This window comes from Montipora capricornis, chromosome 3, assembly GCF_036669925.1.
Source record: "Montipora capricornis isolate CH-2021 chromosome 3, ASM3666992v2, whole genome shotgun sequence".
Lineage (NCBI taxonomy): Eukaryota > Metazoa > Cnidaria > Anthozoa > Scleractinia > Acroporidae > Montipora > Montipora capricornis.
In genome coordinates, this window is record NC_090885.1 from 21,829,326 (window position 1) to 21,846,825 (window position 17,500).

The 17,500-nt window shown below is 40.8% G+C and overlaps 2 protein-coding genes across 3 annotated transcripts in view; both read right to left on the bottom strand.

The window, feature by feature from the left end:
• Positions 1–1,053: 1,053 nt before the first annotated feature.
• Positions 1,054–8,760, bottom strand: LOC138040916 (uncharacterized). The gene is made up of 5 exons (XM_068886643.1): positions 8,487–8,760; positions 5,608–5,696; positions 4,794–5,010; positions 3,292–3,429; positions 1,054–2,638 (listed from the first exon to the last, which is right to left on the bottom strand). The coding sequence occupies exons 2-5, from the start codon at positions 5,675–5,677 to the stop codon at positions 2,539–2,541; spliced, it is 525 nt and encodes a 174-aa protein (XP_068742744.1). The 5' UTR covers positions 5,678–5,696; positions 8,487–8,760; the 3' UTR covers positions 1,054–2,538.
• A 2,337-nt stretch (positions 8,761–11,097) lies between these two features.
• Positions 11,098–17,500, bottom strand: part of LOC138040910 (uncharacterized) — a 20,465-nt gene continuing 14,062 nt past the window's right edge. For both annotated transcript variants that reach the window (XM_068886635.1, XM_068886634.1), the window contains 5 exons: positions 17,466–17,500; positions 15,670–15,802; positions 13,446–13,941; positions 12,335–12,621; positions 11,098–11,416 (listed from right to left, as the gene is read on the bottom strand). The exon at positions 17,466–17,500 is cut by the window's right edge and continues 143 nt beyond it. In XM_068886635.1, coding sequence (XP_068742736.1) covers positions 11,230–11,416; positions 12,335–12,621; positions 13,446–13,941; positions 15,670–15,802; positions 17,466–17,500 — 1,138 coding nt within the window. In that variant the 3' untranslated portion in view covers positions 11,098–11,229. The remainder of the gene's footprint in view (positions 11,417–12,334; positions 12,622–13,445; positions 13,942–15,669; positions 15,803–17,465) is intronic.

A 17,500-nucleotide genomic window follows, 5' to 3' on the forward strand; every position in this document is an offset into this window, starting at 1 on the left:
TTTAATTTTCTTTGAAGTGAAGTGTGTAGTCGACCGTTATAAATGGCATCGACCGTTTCAAATGGCAACGACCGTCCTGAGAAATGGCAACGACCGTTTACGAAAGGGAAATTTGCGGCGCCGAAGTCGCTAACAGCTATCAAACACGTGTTTGGACGAGATGGCAGAGTTTAAAGGAAGAGATGTAGGCTTTGTGAGCGATTGGCTTACAACAAGGGTCTTCAAAAGGTCGTTATTATAGACGACAGTAGCCGACGACGATTGTTCTTTAGTAGGGTATGCGACAGACAAATTCGATTACAGGGTAGGGCATTTGAACACCATTTTGGCCCGTGGGGGCAGGAATTTGAACGATCCAATCTTCAAAAGTGCTAATGCTCGGGCTTTGCCAGAAGGAGCGGGTTTTAAAGTTTCGACCTGATCGGCGCACTAAGATTAAAAAATTCCACCCCAAATGTCCCGCACATGTGGTACATCTAAGCCATGCCAGAGTGCTCAAATTAGCGAGATAGTGAGCATGCGCAATTGCTAGCGACAGTGACTCATCCTAGTAGAGAGCTCAATTTGGACATGAAAGCCAAAGCTTTGTAATGCCAAACAGCTATATATATATAATATGCAAGTCTAAAAGCGGAGCTCCTCAATTATGAATTATTTATGGTTTTGTTTTCGCACAGTTTTCTAGCTAGTCTGCTTACCATACGACCAGTTCGGCCCCGCTCAAACTATAAATTAGTCTATTTTCCTGTGCTCTTTCTTACTCTTTTCGCCGTTTCTTGTCACATTATTCAGTTTGTTTTCTCTTGCTTGCGGTTTTACTTTCTTCCGCCGCCCGACGCTATGATTTCGTCTCTGTTCGGGTACTACTTTCTTGCTCTCTCGCTCCTTGTTTGTCAATAATATCTCGTCTGTTTTTTCCCGGTGTGCTCTCTGTCGCTCTCTCTCTCGTTGAGCATCGCTTACTCGTCGCCTGCATATTGCTTTTTTTCTCTCTCTTTCATCTCTCTTCGTTGTACGAGATATTAAGAAAATACTGAATTTGTTTTGCGGTTGTCCTGCAAAATCAGGCATAGTTTACTTACAATATCAAAGCGATAGATAACACCAATGCCGAACGCAAAATAATCATAGGCAACTTCTAATACACGTACGTTAAAAGCTACAACCAGGTAGACAATAACAAAGGGGCACCCAACGTCAATTTTCATAAAATATCTGTTCGGAAGACGATTTGAAATCTAGAATTTCGGAAAATATGTTGTAAAATGTCTTGCTTGCCTGACTATCCTAGGATTTTCAAACATCTGAAAAATGGTATAATTGCCCATTCTTAACGGATTTTTACCCTAAAAAGGTCACCTAGAATTTTCGGGAGCCTTTTTTTCTGGCTGAAATTTTCGAAAAGGTAAGTTTTTATCCCTATAATGTTCGGATCACTAGACGTTCAGCTAGGAAATCCGAACAGATGAAAACTTTTTACTGATAAAAAATAGGCCTATATATACCGTTTAAATATTAAAATACGTTTAACGTTAACAATGCTATTTTTGAGCGGTTTTGAACTATATTCTCGTTGGGTGCCCCTGATAACACATATAGTTTTACGGTTGCCACTCTTGTTTGAATAATTATGAATGTACTTTAAAACGTCAAAGTTGTTTAAGCATCAAGCACATATTTTGATGCTACTCTGGTGAAGGGAATTAGGCCACAATTCAAAGTTGAGAAGTTGTACTCAGGAGATGACATAACTTTAGCTAGTGTTTGTCACTGACTCGTGATATATATACTGTTCAGACTTTTCGGCTAACTCTTAAGCCTTAATCAGTTATAAGAGCGAAGATTTAAAGTTGAAAAATGAAAAGTTGCGCGAGCAGCATGCATGCGCCGGCGTTACTATACAGAATAAAAATTTAAACACATGCGCGAAAGCATTTTATTTTGTGGACTTCTGGTATGACTATGTGGTCATTACGTCGTGTCTTTGACGGGCATCCAAGCTTCAAGAAAGAGCCGTTGGTGGAAATTTGGTTCGTGTCCCACGACTTCAACGTTGTCAAAATCCATCTGTTGGTGACACTGGCTGTGGCCGAATGAATGTGAAAGGGCGTTGGCTACTGATGCCTACCAATGGGTATTAGAGCCCTTTCACATTCATAAATGAATCATGGTGACATTCGTGGACATGAATCGCAACTTTAGACTTGGGATCAAACATCTACACAACCTTTTTGTGCTGTGAGACCCCGGCGCTTTTTCAATGACCTCCTTGTCTGGCCGTAGAATACGAAATTCAAATGTTTGCAGTCAATTTTTGTACACCGCACCAGAGGTTTGGTGGTCTGTTTTATCTTGTTTTTTGGGTCGAGGAAAAAGACTGTTGATGTTTTTTTTAGGCTTGTATGAAACGTGCACCTGTTGTTGTGTTAATACGCAACTAACTCTTTCAGAAACACCGTGGATATATGGAAGTAAGACAAAGCCATTCATAGTGGGTTTGTGCAGTTTGGTAGCCAATGCCCTTTTCAGTGACGTAACTTAAACTGTCCCTGTTGCGCCTGAACGTCCGCCAGACTCCACTCTTCTTCTATCATACGCCTGCATTGCTCTCTGGAGGTAGTTAAAGAGATGTAGATACCTAAGGAAGAGTTGATAGGCGAAATCAGTACAAAATGTTCTCATGTTAGGGCCGGGAAATAAGAGTAACTTTGTGACTATAAAGGCTTCCAAGAAATGCCAGGACAGCTCTCTTACAAATATGTCTTTTCTTATCTCAGTATATACCCCTCACCGATTGCCCAGTTGTTTCAACAACACTAAGCTATTGTCGGGAAGTTAAAGATTCGAACCTCGTCCGAACCACCAACGGAGTCTTAAAATAATTAACCGAGGAGAAAGTGCCGCGTATATAATTTCATCCGCGAGTGCTTAGAGTTTTAGATCTCGGATAAGGACCGCAAACCCTAAGCCCCGTCTCACAACCCTTCAGTGTCGGTAAACGCCCTGGGATGTTAAAGGACCCACTCACTCTTCGCAAGGAGAAGGTCAAAGAGGTAATTACCAAGGTCGTGGTCTGTTCTAGTCCTGTAAAAGGTGATGGATTTATCAAAAAGGTATATGTGGTTTATGGGGCCACATTAGGAAAAACTCCCATATTCGCAGCTAAAGCAGACTTTGCCACGTTCTGGAACTTTCAAGTTTCCTTGATGTTGGCTAATCATAGCACTCTTCACGATGCACGTGCGAGATACGATGAAACGTTCTTTTCTTTTTTTGTTAAAACCAGCTTACCTGGCATCTAGTTGACCAATTTTCTCCATTTGTTGCTGATTGTTCTTTTCAGAGAGCATAAGAGAATGCGTGTCGTGTATTTTTTGACTGATCTGCGCTCTGCGACTCGCAGCTTCATCTTCTGCAGGATCGTCGGTGCTGGGGAATGAAAACGTTTAAGTGTCTGGGGAAGCTCACTGACATTGAAAACAACTTCTGGCCAGCAGAGTGGAAACTGAATTAAAAGCAAGTTGTTGTCGCAGCTATCGATCAGTTTGAGGTTGCGTGGGAAACAAGGTCGAGAGTCTTATTGAATTGCATTGTGGGACTGTTTTGGGGAGGAACCCCCGTTTATACAGTCGTTTACTCTGCAGAGCAAAGAGACTAACAATTAACTTCGGGTTAAATCTTTATAACTTACGTTGTTAGTGAGTACACGTCGAATGTACCACGATCTCACTGACTTTTTGATCAAATATTTTCGTTTTTCGGAAAATTTTGCACCTTAGAAAGCGAGCTATCGTGGTGGTTTAGGAAGCTCAGCTCCTCTGTTTTGTCGATCAACAGAGAGCCAACGTGAGTTCATGAACTTGAATTGCGGCAAGGAGTCAGTTACCGTGAAACATAGTTTTTCCTCCTTTAACATACCGGAAAATGGTTTGGGGGTACTTCTTTTCCGCAAAGAACTTCATATGGATAAGGGAATTCAACGTATGCCTACTTTCACGTAGAAACGGCAAGCGGCAGCCGGCAAACGTAGAAAATGGCGGGAAAATCATGGTCACGTGGTCACTTTTGCCGTTCACGCTTCACGTAAACGTGATTCCAAATCTGTCATTTTTTTTTTCTTATTATTCTTTTTAACAGATGACATTGAATTTAATTTACTTCGTTAAACCAAATCAGTAATTGTTAGATTACTCGTAACATGGCTATACCGTCCCTTCCTTTGTCAGTTACTCAGTCCTTTTATATTTGACTTTCAACTCATGGGCATGAGCTACTATCGAAACTTTAATAGCCAAGACGCAACAGGGCAGAGGAACTAGATCGGTCATCCACTTCGAATTTGAGGCCGGACTGACTGCAAATTAAAAACTCGGAGTTAATGACAAATTATTCTACGAGGGCGCGCTGGATATGAAGTGATAGATAACCAAAGAGGAGCTACGTGCCTCGTTGGCTATAATCATTTTATATCCAGCAAGCCCGAGTAGAATGATTGTTTTATTAAAAACTCCACGATCAACAACTCTTCCATGTTGATTTTATTTATCTGCCTTGGTCAATTCCGGTCCAAAACGGCTTTTGTCGGCCATTTTTCTTAAGACCTGCAAAACAGTTTATTGCTGACACGTTCCTTGACCATATTGGGTATAACAAGTATGTGAACTGATAGACTGTGTCCGGCAAGCCAATGAAAACGCTTGAAATCTGATATCCGTAGTTCAGTTTTAGATAAAATACATCCTGGTGCAATGCTTCCTCTCCGTCTATTCACAGGGAGGTTAAAGTATACTTACCTCTGTCTTTTTATGCAGTTAGGCCAGGGAATGTTTTCTCCCTCAGGGTACGTAAACCATTTTCCCGTCATTGGTCCACACATGTAAACAACCGCTGGCTTAAATTTGAATTCGAATCCGTCATCGCATTCCGGGGTACAGAACAATCGAAACAAACTGTCACAAACCATGTGGCCATGTTTAGGATCTGGGTAATGCTTGCATCTTTGGATCGACTCTGCAATCAATATTCGAAAACAATTTCAAGTCATTTTTAATTGCTAATTCTGTCTGCCAGATTATCACCTCAGTTAAGTAAAATTGCCGGACCGTGAAACAGATAGTTGGCCTCCAGGCAGTAGAGGCTCAAATGGTGGAAAAATCCAGAAGGATACAGGGATAATGAACTTCGAACGTTATCGTTTGATTTTGTACGAGCCACTATGTCGTCCATCGTTCTGGCAGGATCCAACAAGTTGAACGCATGGCAAGCCGAGTCACTAAAAGTGCACTCTATTGCACTTTTAAATGATAAAATCTCAGTTCAGTAATATTTAAAAACCTCAGTCTCCCTGAAAGAGAATATTTACAAATACCAACAGGAAAAAGTGGTCATTGGAAATTCCTCAAGAAAGCGGCAAGAAACAGAGGTTTAAGAATTTTGTTGGTATACTAGAGGTCATGAGTATTGACCGACTTAACCTATCGCATTGTCCTATCGTATTTTTGAACTATTCGAACCTCGACAAATTCATTAGCCCAGGACTGATTAGGAATAGTGGTTCCGGCTTTAAAAGAACTTATTTAAAAAGTGGCATAGTTCAATGGGACCCACCTGTTAACGTTGCAAATGACGCCATCGCCAGGAACAGGAAGATTTTCGAAAGATTGGTTCTGGAAGCCATTCAGTAGTATTGTTCTGACCTGATTTTCATGTTTATAGACTGATGTTAGTATGAATCACACAGTAATGATTGAGTGACCAAGAAAATAAGAAAGAAAGTTGACGTCTAGTTTATCAAAGAAATGATACATCGACTCGTAGTTGATATAGAGTGTTTTCCCTCACTTGATCAGAAACCTTAACTTGTTTTTCCACCGAAACAAAAGAAAACGTTTGCATGATAATAGAGCTCGATTCCCAGAGGATTAATTAGGGACAACAACATAGCCGCCGTGACGTCACGTGAAACACGCTATCATGCTTATGATTAAATGGGAAATATATGTATATAACTATGTATTCATAGGACATGTATAGCGATCGAGGGGTACTTAGCGCAGGGTCGCACTAGTTTTATGAAGAGACATGATAATACACACTTTGTTGGATAAACTTGGCACCTGTTCACTTATATCCAGGTTTGCACCTAATTAGATGCACGCCCAATTTTGACATCCAACACAAAGTGTCCCCTTAAGTCTAAGCATTTGCTACCTATTTTCAACAATAAGGTAAGCGTAAAGGTTAGCGTTATTTTTAGCTTTGGGTAAATGCAGCAGTTAATCTTTACTTAAGGAGCAGCATTTGGGGGACACTTTGTGACATAAATTGTCTGTATTCTGAGACACAAGTGATGTTGAAGTTGGCGAGAAGAGCAAAGGGACACTTCATGACGCATTCCTGATCATTCCGCGTGCATCTAATTAGGTGCAAACCTGGACATATGTGCCACTGTTGTGACGGATTTATTAGTAGCAATGTTAAGAGTCACGCGACGCTTAACAACGTATCAAGAGCGTGGCGTGACATGAAAATAACTAACTAAATGTCTCTTCGGAAAAGGTGGGGAAAGAATAATTGCCACAAGCCACAAGCAATGTGGTCATCCCACCACCCCGTACTACTAAGGATACTATCAAATGGTTCATTCTTTTTGGATTATCCTGTTTATAACTTTTCGGTTTAAAATTGCTAAAGCAATTGGAACAAAGTTTCCCAATCTAAGATAACATATTCCGGTTTACAGAGGCGAAAGGAGTACTAGTTTGTAAGACTGGTACGGAGTTCCAAATAGAGGTATGAATAAGGAGGGGGGGGGGGGGGGTGGGTGCAGTGGCGCAGAAAGAGAGACATTGGGGGGTAGGAGTGGGATTTCGAGAGATGCTGTATAAAGCGAGTTAGTTTGGTTTATTAAACTCATCCTTGTATTTAGTGGTTGCATCATTCAATCTTGCAAGTGCTCGGTAAGCCTGGATCTTAGAAGGACCATCCACAGAAACCATAAGAACATTACCTAACGTGTCTCACAATCAATGAATATTCCCAACTTAGGGGACTGAGTAAACGAAAGGAAAATCGGGGGATCACACATATAACAGAGCAGAGGACATTCGAATTCAGTTCACAGAGTATCAACGTGTTGGTGTTTTTAAGGAGATGAATTATGGAGTATTTCGGTATTAGCACCGATTTCGAAATGGGGAGCTTTTCGATGATTGCGTTAAGTATCTTCGTAACACATACTTTTGAAAGCTTGCCTTCTTTATCTCACGGATGCAGGCGATAGAGTAAAACAAAAAAGCACAGATTCCAGTTTTTCCCTCTTCGAATCCCCCCTTTGTTTTTCTCTCTAAACTTATTTTGAAGTGAGATCTATTGTTGGTTTTCACTCACGTGATCAACAGCCATGTTTTTCAACGAAAACAAAAGAAAACGTTTGCATAATAATAAAGTTAAATTCCCGGAGGATTTGGTCAGGGCTCCAACGTGGCCGCCGTTTCTTTGTTTAGGCGCTCCAATATGGCCGCCGTGACGTCGTGTGAAAACCGAGAATAGAAATGACTGCCATTTCACCGAGAAGGGAATTTAAGGTGGTTTAGGTGGAATCAAGAGATCATGAGGTACCTCACGATCTCTTGGTGGAATCCATGAAATTTTATCCAGCTGAGAAGCAGTTAGCCGGTGGACCATATTCAATTTTAGCGCGGAAGTAAAACCAGGCAAAAAATAAACCGCGTAATGCGGCTCTGTATATGATGCCTCAGTCAAGCTATAGAGAGTAGAATCGAGAGAGTGCTGATCCGTTCACGCCAAAAACGTAATTGGTTTCAAAAGGATGCCGGGTTGACCTGTGCTAATGTTAGCGATTACGTCACGTGAAACAGGAAAATCTGCCGTTCAGTGCGCTCTGACGAGGGGCGTAGCCTAACGCTACTGAGAAATGTCACATCATAAAGCGTTCTTACATTGGTGGCTTTGCCTATATCTCCTCGTTTGTCGTTGTGCCCCATGAAAAGAATTTGGCCCCTGGACAAAATTTTGGCTCTGTCACTCCCCCCTGATGCAGCGCCACAGTTTCTTTAAAAGCTAACCCTTTCATTCAATGAATAATACACGGAATAGTCTCAGAACATAACTAAACACACCGTTATGATTCCACAGGTAAAGAGTTGGAAAAGCCGATTCCGCTCGCCAACCTTAAACAGCTTTCTAAGGTTCGTTTACGTAAAACGTACAAAATAACGCCATTCGGATAAAAATAAAATGACAATTTGCCACCAATGCACGATATTATCACTTTAAAATAATTCTGAGCATTTTGGCATGGAAAGCGTGGCTAATGCTTGCATGAAACAGATTTCTATTGCTTACGTAGGGAACAAAAAGCGGCGTTCAAATTAACACCTTCGTGAATTAAGATCAGTAATCATCCTGTGACGTTAATATGAACTGACAAGAATTTTTTATTTTTTTTGCAATGAGACACATACCTTTTAGCTGGAAGACATCATAACCGTTTCTCTCAACATTAGAACCTTAACCGTCGACCATTTGTATTTTGGTGAATAGGAACCAGTGAAAGAACAGGTGCCACTGGACTTCACAGCAGAATCTTGGTTTGATCGTATCAATCTCCAAATTTTCGACGGCGAAAGAAGAATCTGTGAACTTACGGCTGGACGAGATCATTTATCCGATTCTCCCGAGTCTAGAAGCATTCAGGGCTCGCGCTGTTGAGAAATTTAATTTTTATATCCTGGTACTCTTTTGTGTGGTACATAATCCCCGCTACAGGTGCGACCAGTTGCCCTAAAAATGTCGCTATTCACTGGTGCGCGCAAGTTATTTTTTGTGTAGCAGATCGTCAACGTTCAGTATATTTTCGGCGTTTTGTAGTCTCGGTTATTTAATTTCGCATTAGAAAAGGTCGGAGTTCTATGTTAAACTATGAAGTGATAAGCGCGTTCCTTGATTTTCCGGCTATGCCACTTGAACTATGCTGAGTTCAACTCCGGCCGGACCAAGACTCAGGGTCTTTAAATAACTGACGAGAAAGTGCTGGCATTGTAACGGTTAGACTTTCAAGTCTTCTCGGATAAGGACTATAAGCTGGAGGTCCCGTCTCATAACCCTTGGGTATAAATTCTGTGGGACGTTAAAGAACCCACACACTATTCGAGAAGAGTAGGGCATGGAGTTCCCGGTGTTGTGGTCTGATCTATGGATATAGGGGTTAGGTGTCAATTGGGATGAAAGTTCTTTTCCTCTCCCGCGCCACTCCATGAATTGTGGCGAATGAATTAAAATAAAATTAAATTAAATTAAATTAATAAAAACTCGGAAGGCTGGAGTTTTTTTTTTAATCCTTTTGTGGAGAGTGTCATACTTGAAGTACGGAAATTGGGACTGAGTTAATTAACACTTAAGGGGGGTGGCTCTTAACTACCACACCGTTGCTATGGACCCCTTCAAATAGTCATTTCCCGAATTCCTTTCACTCTACAGTTATCCTTTTTTGCCAAGTGTGTTCTATTTAAAATTCTTTTGTCTGCTTCAACTCACAACCATATTTGGTAAATCACGTGTCCAAACCAGTAAATGCCTAAAAACTCAGCGAATTAACTCTTTTCTTCACAAAATTTCCAACGCAACAGTATGAGAACATTCTAACACAAAATCTGTAGCATGGGTTTTAAAAGAAATCATAAAACTCAAAAAAATCATCACGTCGTAAAGCCCTCGTTTGATACACTTCAAAATACAGGCTTCTTTTTTTGTCCAAATAGAAATTCCATGCTAAAGTTTACGAACAATGATGCGACGGTTCCCATTCGGTGAAAAAACCGCCGCTTACTTTCGTTTCCTGAGAGCTTTTACCTGTTTTTCACTGAAATTCACGGCAGAGGACTCGGACTAGATGCGCATGCGCCCTCTGATTAAAGTGATGTCAGATTTCCAATGAAAACGTTACTTCAAAGAACCATCCATGCAACCTTGTTGTAGAGCTCTTGACCAAAAAGCTTCCTTAGCATCCATTGCCTTTCTGTAGTTAAGAAACACCCCCCTAAATCCATGAGTGGAAATGAGATGGTAGATAGCAAACGAGGCGCGTAGCGTAGCGCCGAGTTGGCTATAACCAGTCACATTTCCAACAAGCGCGAATTCGCCCTTGTCACACGGCGGCCATATTGTCCCGGGAGACCAAAAGAGCTTTGTTTTACCACACCAAGCCTCGCAGTGGAAACCATGGGGGTGAGGCTTGGCGTGGTAAAACAAAGCTTTTTTGGTCTCCCGGGACAATATGGCCGCCGTGTGAAAAGGGCGAATGGAATAGACCGAACGCGTAAATGCCGGCCAAAAAAATATTCTTTTGTTTATGTGCTAATTAGCCTCACTAGCCTCGTTTGCATGGACAAAATACAAAAGAAATGTTGCTTGAGAGAGAGGCTAGTGAGTCTAATAGCCCAAATAAAATTCAGTCCTAAACAAGAGGTAGCATCTCGAGGCTCTGGGGAATGAAAGCATACAAATCCTTATATTTATTCCCCAGAGCCTCGAGATGATGCCTTTTGTTTAGGATTGAATTTTAATATATCGAAAGTGGTCTATTAGCAGATAAACAAAAGAATATTTTTTTGGCCGCCATTTATGCATTCGGTCTATAACTGCAATTTCACGCAATTAAATTCTAAACGCTTGGACCAACCGTAATAAATGATGTAACCGATAGCCGATCGGTATCAGTTACATTCCACTTTGTTTAACAATCTGTTTATCACTGGAGACATCCTTCTACAAAGAGCCAAAAGCCGACTGTACACACTAGCAAGTTCTCCTTGACAAGTTTTCCTTGGTAGTGTAAATAAAAAATATGATAAGTTTTCTTTGACAAGTGCACTTGACAAGTAATTTACACTAGCATGCTAGTTTTTGAACAAGGACACTTGTCAAGGAAAAACTTGTCATATTTTTCCATTTAGACTGCTAAGGAAAATTGTCACGGAAAACTTGCTCGTGTAAATGAGACTTTATTCATGCAGAATATTCTGATGAAGTCTGTCTGCGAGGTAGAGATGGGAAGACATAAACACCCGATTTTCAGCATTTAACTTTTTATTTTCTCTTTCCGCTTAGGGAATTATAGATAACATGCCCAGAACCCACATCGGTAAAATGATGATCTCCCCCCGTCAACCGTACGTACACAAAGTTTTTTCAAATTGAAATGAAACATTACCCGGCAAGGTTTTCATTATATATTGGCCAAGGGAAAAAGGCATTATCACTTTTGCTCAAAACATCACTCATCCAGGCGATATCTGGAAATGCCCTCGTGAGCACACTGCGCATGTCGGTGTCTTGAATCCACTTCAGTCCCTCCGGAGTATAAATGTCAGGTGTGTAGTCATCCGTCATAAACCTAGAAACGGAAAAGAGAAATACTTCCTATTGACAATCTTGTGTATGGTTTTTAAGTCAGTCAGTGTCTCTTGAGTAATACCACACTGTAAAGTAACTCAAGAAATTAAAGATTATTTAGTCGTAGTTTTGTCTTGGATTGCTTCTTTTTTTAAGAACATCGTACGATCTTTCAGCTCTATCGTGGCAAGAAAGACATTGGGACGCGCCGGTACTCGTTCTTCGAATTTCCTGCTACCTTATCAGCCCGCCCCAGACGTCCCGCTCAAAAAGGTATTACGAATTTTCTTTCTGAAGTCATTTTTGCGAATGAGAATGGTTTTGCGGAAAACAAATTTTTGCAATTTCGACGGACTGTTTTTTTTTTCCTTGCATAATTCGTAACGGCAGTAGTCAGCACAACTCACGCAGGTCACCATTTATAGCTCTGTAAAACCGGGCTTAGTATTCTATGTCAATAAAACACAAATAACGCGGTGGTAAACATTGTGAAGAAACGCATTTTTGTAAACTTGACGTTTCGTATGATACAACACACGTCTTAAAAATTAAACCGTTATGATTTTGAAAATGTTAATATCAGACAAATTTTCTGTAGGTCTGGGACCGAGACAAAGAAAAAGGTTCTTAGCGAAAATCTAAAAATAGCAGTAACTACCACTTGATACCAGCAACTATGAGTTTGCTGATTGGTCTTATGACTTGAAATAAAGTTATTCATCATTCATTCATTTCTAAAATAGCATTTGCGGGTTTCTCTTTTACGGTTTTGATACTTCTTTTGAACTTTTATAAAGTCATACATACGTCGCAAAATCAGTGGTTACGCGGAAACAAACCCATTTTCATGCGGAGAAGTGGAGCGAAATGGCGCGGACCGTAATCCTCTCCCACCCATCCCACCTGATTTTTCACTGACCTATCGGTTTGCAGTCTCCTGCTTGCCATCGCAAGAAAAAGGTTGAAGGCAGTTTCGCCAAACCCAAAGCCATCAGGTCGAGGCTGCTCCGCTAGGCAGCCTATCAGGAGATCTAACTTCTCAATATCCTTGTAGATTTCTTTAAGGAGGTTGGAGTGATTTCTGTTTGGAGTGAGTTTTTCAAATGATTCGACAGGGCGGAGATTCGTCAACCTCCTGAAGTCGTTATATCGCGGGATGCCTCGTTCTCGATCACGCAAGATTTCGATAGTTGCCAGGTCAATAGTCTGAAAAGGCACAAAAATGCTTTATTATTATAAACCAGCTGGAAGCTTTTGGACCGGAAATAGGAGGTTATCAAAAGTTATCATATACTCAACAGAATATCGCGATTCTGATTTCTCAATGACGAATGCATAAATAGGTTATAGAGTGGTATACGGAAGTTGCTGTGGAAACACAGCGATGAAGTGATAGCGAGGTTATTTTGTTGAGTATATAATAATTATTAGTAAAATCCAACTAGTGGTCTATTATCAATGCTGCGTTCTGATTGGTTGAGCTACTAGTAGGCTATTTGTTATAGCCCACTAGTAGCGAAAAGCGCCGGCTTTGAAAACCAAAACAACAATTAAAGTCTAGCTTTAACTAGCGAAAGATGTTTTGTCTCGATTTTTTTTCGACCAACTAGTTGGATTTTACTAAAACAATTATTCCTCTTGCCCTCATGGCCTCCGAGTCAATAGCCCATTCGGCCTTCGGCCTCATGGGCTAAAGACTCAGAGCCCATTCGGGCTCGAGGAATAATTGTTAAATACAACATCGCATGAACTTGCTCGTGTATTTCAAGATTTAGGTTTTGAAAGCTGTCAAATTTCAATTTTGGGAAGTTTCAAAGCATGTTTCATGCCTATAAATGACGAAATGCATTCGCATTCATGTGCATGATTTTCTATAGAAATTGCACAGCAAAGGAAACTTCGGTTCTCAGTTACTACTTGTAATTCGATAAAAGTGCTCAGCTTCTGGCATCTATTTACGTTTTAATTAAGCGACTCTCCTTCCTTTTCTTGGCTGCTTCAATTATACAGCATCGTAACGTTTTTCTTACCTCTCCCTTTTGTTGATGGTTTGGTAGCTTCAAATTCATGAGGTGCGTTGGATAGTTATGAAGAGTCAGTGCTCCAGGATGTTCAACACCAAACGTAAACAAGATATCTTCCATTCTGTTGTTCACTAAAACGTCCCTAGTTCCCCTGAAAGAATATTCTGGCAGCTGATAGGTTCTACCAGTGCCTTGACCTGCTGAAAAAGAGCCAATATGGAGATAATCTGGAAGTAGAGGATGCATACGGTAGACTGAAACGAACTCCTCTGTTAGCGAGAATGGAACGCCATGGAATTCACTCGGTTTGCCAACAATCGACGTCAGAACTGCTCCACTTGAATGGACACTAATGTTATGGGCCTTTAACCAATCGTAGACTTCCTTGCCTGGACTGAGGCCAAAGTTCAAGCGGAGCCCAGCGCGCAAAGCAGTGTTGTTTAAAACTGCTGGGGTCCATTCTATGGAGTGAATTTTCAGGATGACTGCAACGTTGATCAACCTTAAAACAAGTTTAAGTCATTAACAAAATAAATATATGAAGTGCGAGTTATAGACAAAAGGGAGAAATGCTCCTAACAGACTTAATTGGAAAATGTGAGCAATTGTATCTTTTAGACACCTGGAAAATTCGATTCAGTCGGCTACAACGGGCTTCGTGCCCATCACCTCTTTGCGATGTCAGTGCAATAATTAGGCTGATTTAGCAACAAAACGGGAACGTCAGTGGCGACGTCGCGCGCAGCAAAACTGCCAATGAGAATTTAGAATAGAGAAGAAAAGAAAAGAGTGGAGTCTATTCTATTCTGAATTCTCATTGGTGTTTTTTCTGTGCGCGCCGTCGCCACTGACGTTCCCGTTCTGTTGTTAAATCAGCCTACTCTACTAACTGAGCCAAAACGCAGGTCAATTTGTCGTGGTGTCAGTTGTCTATATTAAGAGAGAATTCCCTAAATTGTGCAGGAAAGTGCGAGGATCGATTGTTCCTTTCAAAAAGCAATTAAGACGATTTCATTAAAGCTACCTGCCGAATTTCTTAAAAATTATGTTGCCGGTAAAATCCTTTCTTAGGTTGAATCCGTTTTTACCTAGGTTAAATAGGTGATCCTCGTTTTACCTGGGTTAATAGAAGAAAGGCAAATTCAATTCAATTCAATTCAATTCAATCAATTCACGTTTTGAATATACAGAGACCATGGTAGCCGGTAGCCCGTAGGTAACATGGCTAATTTAGCTAGGCGGGCTACTTAGAAGCAATCAAATCATTACTAGTTCTTTCTATAAAAGCATACATAACACTTAACAATTAATTACAGAACAGAAAATCAAGTAAAATTACAGAAACAAATGCCTTATACAGGGTTTTCAACACTTTTGTAAAGTAGCGGGCTATTTCTGAAAGCACCTGACGTGACATGTTTTGGCGCCGCAAGGCGCCTTGCGAGCGCCGAAGGCGCGAGCTACCTCGGGGTCCGGGGGGGGGGAAGGCATGCTCCCCCAGGAAGGTTCTTTAATAAAATACTCAGAAACGCTGTTTCCAGTGTTTCTGGAACCCAAGAATCAGTTCCCCAGGCAAGTCTGGAGTTCACAAATCCTAAAATATTGGCATCAAAGTACCGGACATGGAACGGGAAACGACCGGACGAAACGTCAGGGGTCTGGCCTCAAACAAAAACCTTGAAGTGATAGACGAGAGAGAAAAAGATTGCAGAAAATATGTAGAAATGAGTCAAATACTTAGAACCGAAGATCAACGTAGCGCAAGTCAACATTCATCTCAGTCGTCAGTCCTTAAGATCTCCAGAAGCACGTCACTCAATTTGCGATCAGTTTTGCGCGCAATTGATTTGTCGTGTGTTGGGATAAAGTCGAGTGAAGATAGAGTGCGTGAATATAGTTACATTACAGGTTATTTGGACTTGTAAACATAAAGGCCTGAGCGCATCGCAGTCCATGGAAGCTGGTTTAAAATTGCAGGGTCATTTGAAACAATGTAGCGTACGAAAGTTGAGACGATCTCGCGTTTCCCGCTATGTGGGAAAAGAGCCAAGCTAGGCGCCTTCACGAACACTCAAAAGACTTATGCCGATTCATCGTATTCGTCCATAAAAACATCCTAACAGTACTATCTCGTAGGACAACTTAGACGGGAAGTATATTGTGAACTTTTCCTGTCATCAATGTTACGTATATACAGATTGCAGCTAGATAGGAAATCTTCAAGTCATACCTTGCTTTGTCATATAACTGCTGGTCTGACCATTCAGGATAATATCTTTTGAGCATATCACAGATTGTATTATGTTCTCGGGTAAATATATTATGCATGAGGCTTAAACCAACCCACCAGTTTTTGCTGAAACCTGAATATAAACAAAATGATCAAGACTCTGATTTTTCAGTTGTACTTTAAAAGGTAACTAGCTAAATAACAATATGTGAATTAAAAATACAAACAGATGCTGGTCTCCCAAAATAACTAAAAGCTACACTAGTTGGATGACCACGCCAAGCAACAAGCCTATCATCTTTCCTATCGCATCTTGAAACACTTCTAGTTTCATATGAACAAAAAGATTGAGAAATTGAGAACTTTAAACCTTAAATAGATGAAATAAAAGAAATTTCAGAATTCGGGGTATTCTATGGGTTTGGACATTTCAAAATATGCGTGTGCTGAAAGTCTAAGGGGACATTTCAGTTTCACTTTCCAGAGTCTTGTGGAGACTGGTACAAGGATAAACATTAGCAATAGTTTGGGTTGGGCAATGGTCCATCTTTCGGCCAGAAACACTTGCAAATCAAGCGAGCAACACCAATACATGGAAGGAAACGCTGATTTTCTAAGCTACAGAAACTTTATTTAGTAACCGTGTCATTGCAGCCAAGGGCTGGCTGAATTACGAAGTACTTGACATTGCGATTTCCTTACGAGCGCTACTAATTCAGAGTAAATTATTGGGATAAATTTAGTTACATAAGATACAAACACAAAGACTGTAAAAAAATAAAATAAGGGTATTACATTTGTGATCCACGATAAAAGTGTTCTTAAACCTATTTTTCTTGGAAACGGGTAGCCTAAGAAATCTCTGGTTCGTGTGCGCAGTAGGCAACTTCGTTAATTGGTGGCAACAATGGGTGGAGCTTGTGGTTTCCTTTGACAATGTTGCGGAGGCAAAATTTGCTTCCCGGAAAGCACAAATGTTTTTGAATTGGTTTCGGAACATTGTGCGTCCTCAGCAAATGTTTCCTCGTTTGCGCGCCGAGGAGACATTTCGGGGAACAATGTCTCCTCATTTGTGAGCGCCTTTACAATTTGGTCAAATAGAACTTTACTCCGAGCCTGCCGGCCCTCATAAAGCGAAACCATATCTGCAGCCCAAAGAGCTTCAGAATGGGACAAGTAAGGATAAATTATTAGCATGGCAAGTTTTTGCATCCTTTCCGTGTAATTAGACAGGTATTGCCGCAGAGCAGCGTGAAAGACCGAGCATGCGTACCGTATTCTAATACAGGACGAATGCTCGTCAAAAAGAAGTATGTATGGGTTATTGACCAAGGGTGAGGTCAAGATGGCTGGATATTGGCCAAGTTCTTTTTTTTTTTTGCGTTTATATGGATCGAGACGAAGTCGAGGTCAATAAACACGCAAAAAACGAACGAGGCCAATATCCAGCCATCTTGACAGAACAAGCTTGGTCAATAAAGGATTTATTATATGACTTAAAACACCAAAAAATGATCTTTGATCTTGCGGGACCAAGCGAGAAATCCCGAGCGGGCAAGATAGCTCCATCTTGCCCGCTCAAGGAGCTAGTTATATAATAAGAGTATATAATGAACGCAAATATATGAAAATTACGGGTATTTTGAAGAGGAAGACATTATGGAATGTTCTGGAGAGGTCGATACAAGTTCTGTTTTCCTTCTCTATTAATTTCACTTTTTTTGGAACACCTTCAAGTTAGAATACGTTTCAGATCAGATAATAAATTAAGACTAACGTTCATTTCATGCACTTACCAGTTATGTCGATTCCAGTTTTGGGATCAACAGGA

Bases quoted from the DNA above. Each gene is read 5' to 3' on its own strand.
- LOC138040916 (XM_068886643.1), bottom strand. From the start codon at position 5,677: ATGGCTTCCAGAACCAATCTTTCGAAAATCTTCCTGTTCCTGGCGATG. The intron at 5,011-5,607 runs GTGGGTCCCATT...TATTGATTGCAG, and splicing joins GTCATTTGCAACGTTAACAG to AGTCGATCCAAAGATGCAAG. The intron at 3,430-4,793 runs GTAAGTATACTT...TTCATTCCCCAG, and splicing joins AACTGCATAAAAAGACAGAG to CACCGACGATCCTGCAGAAG.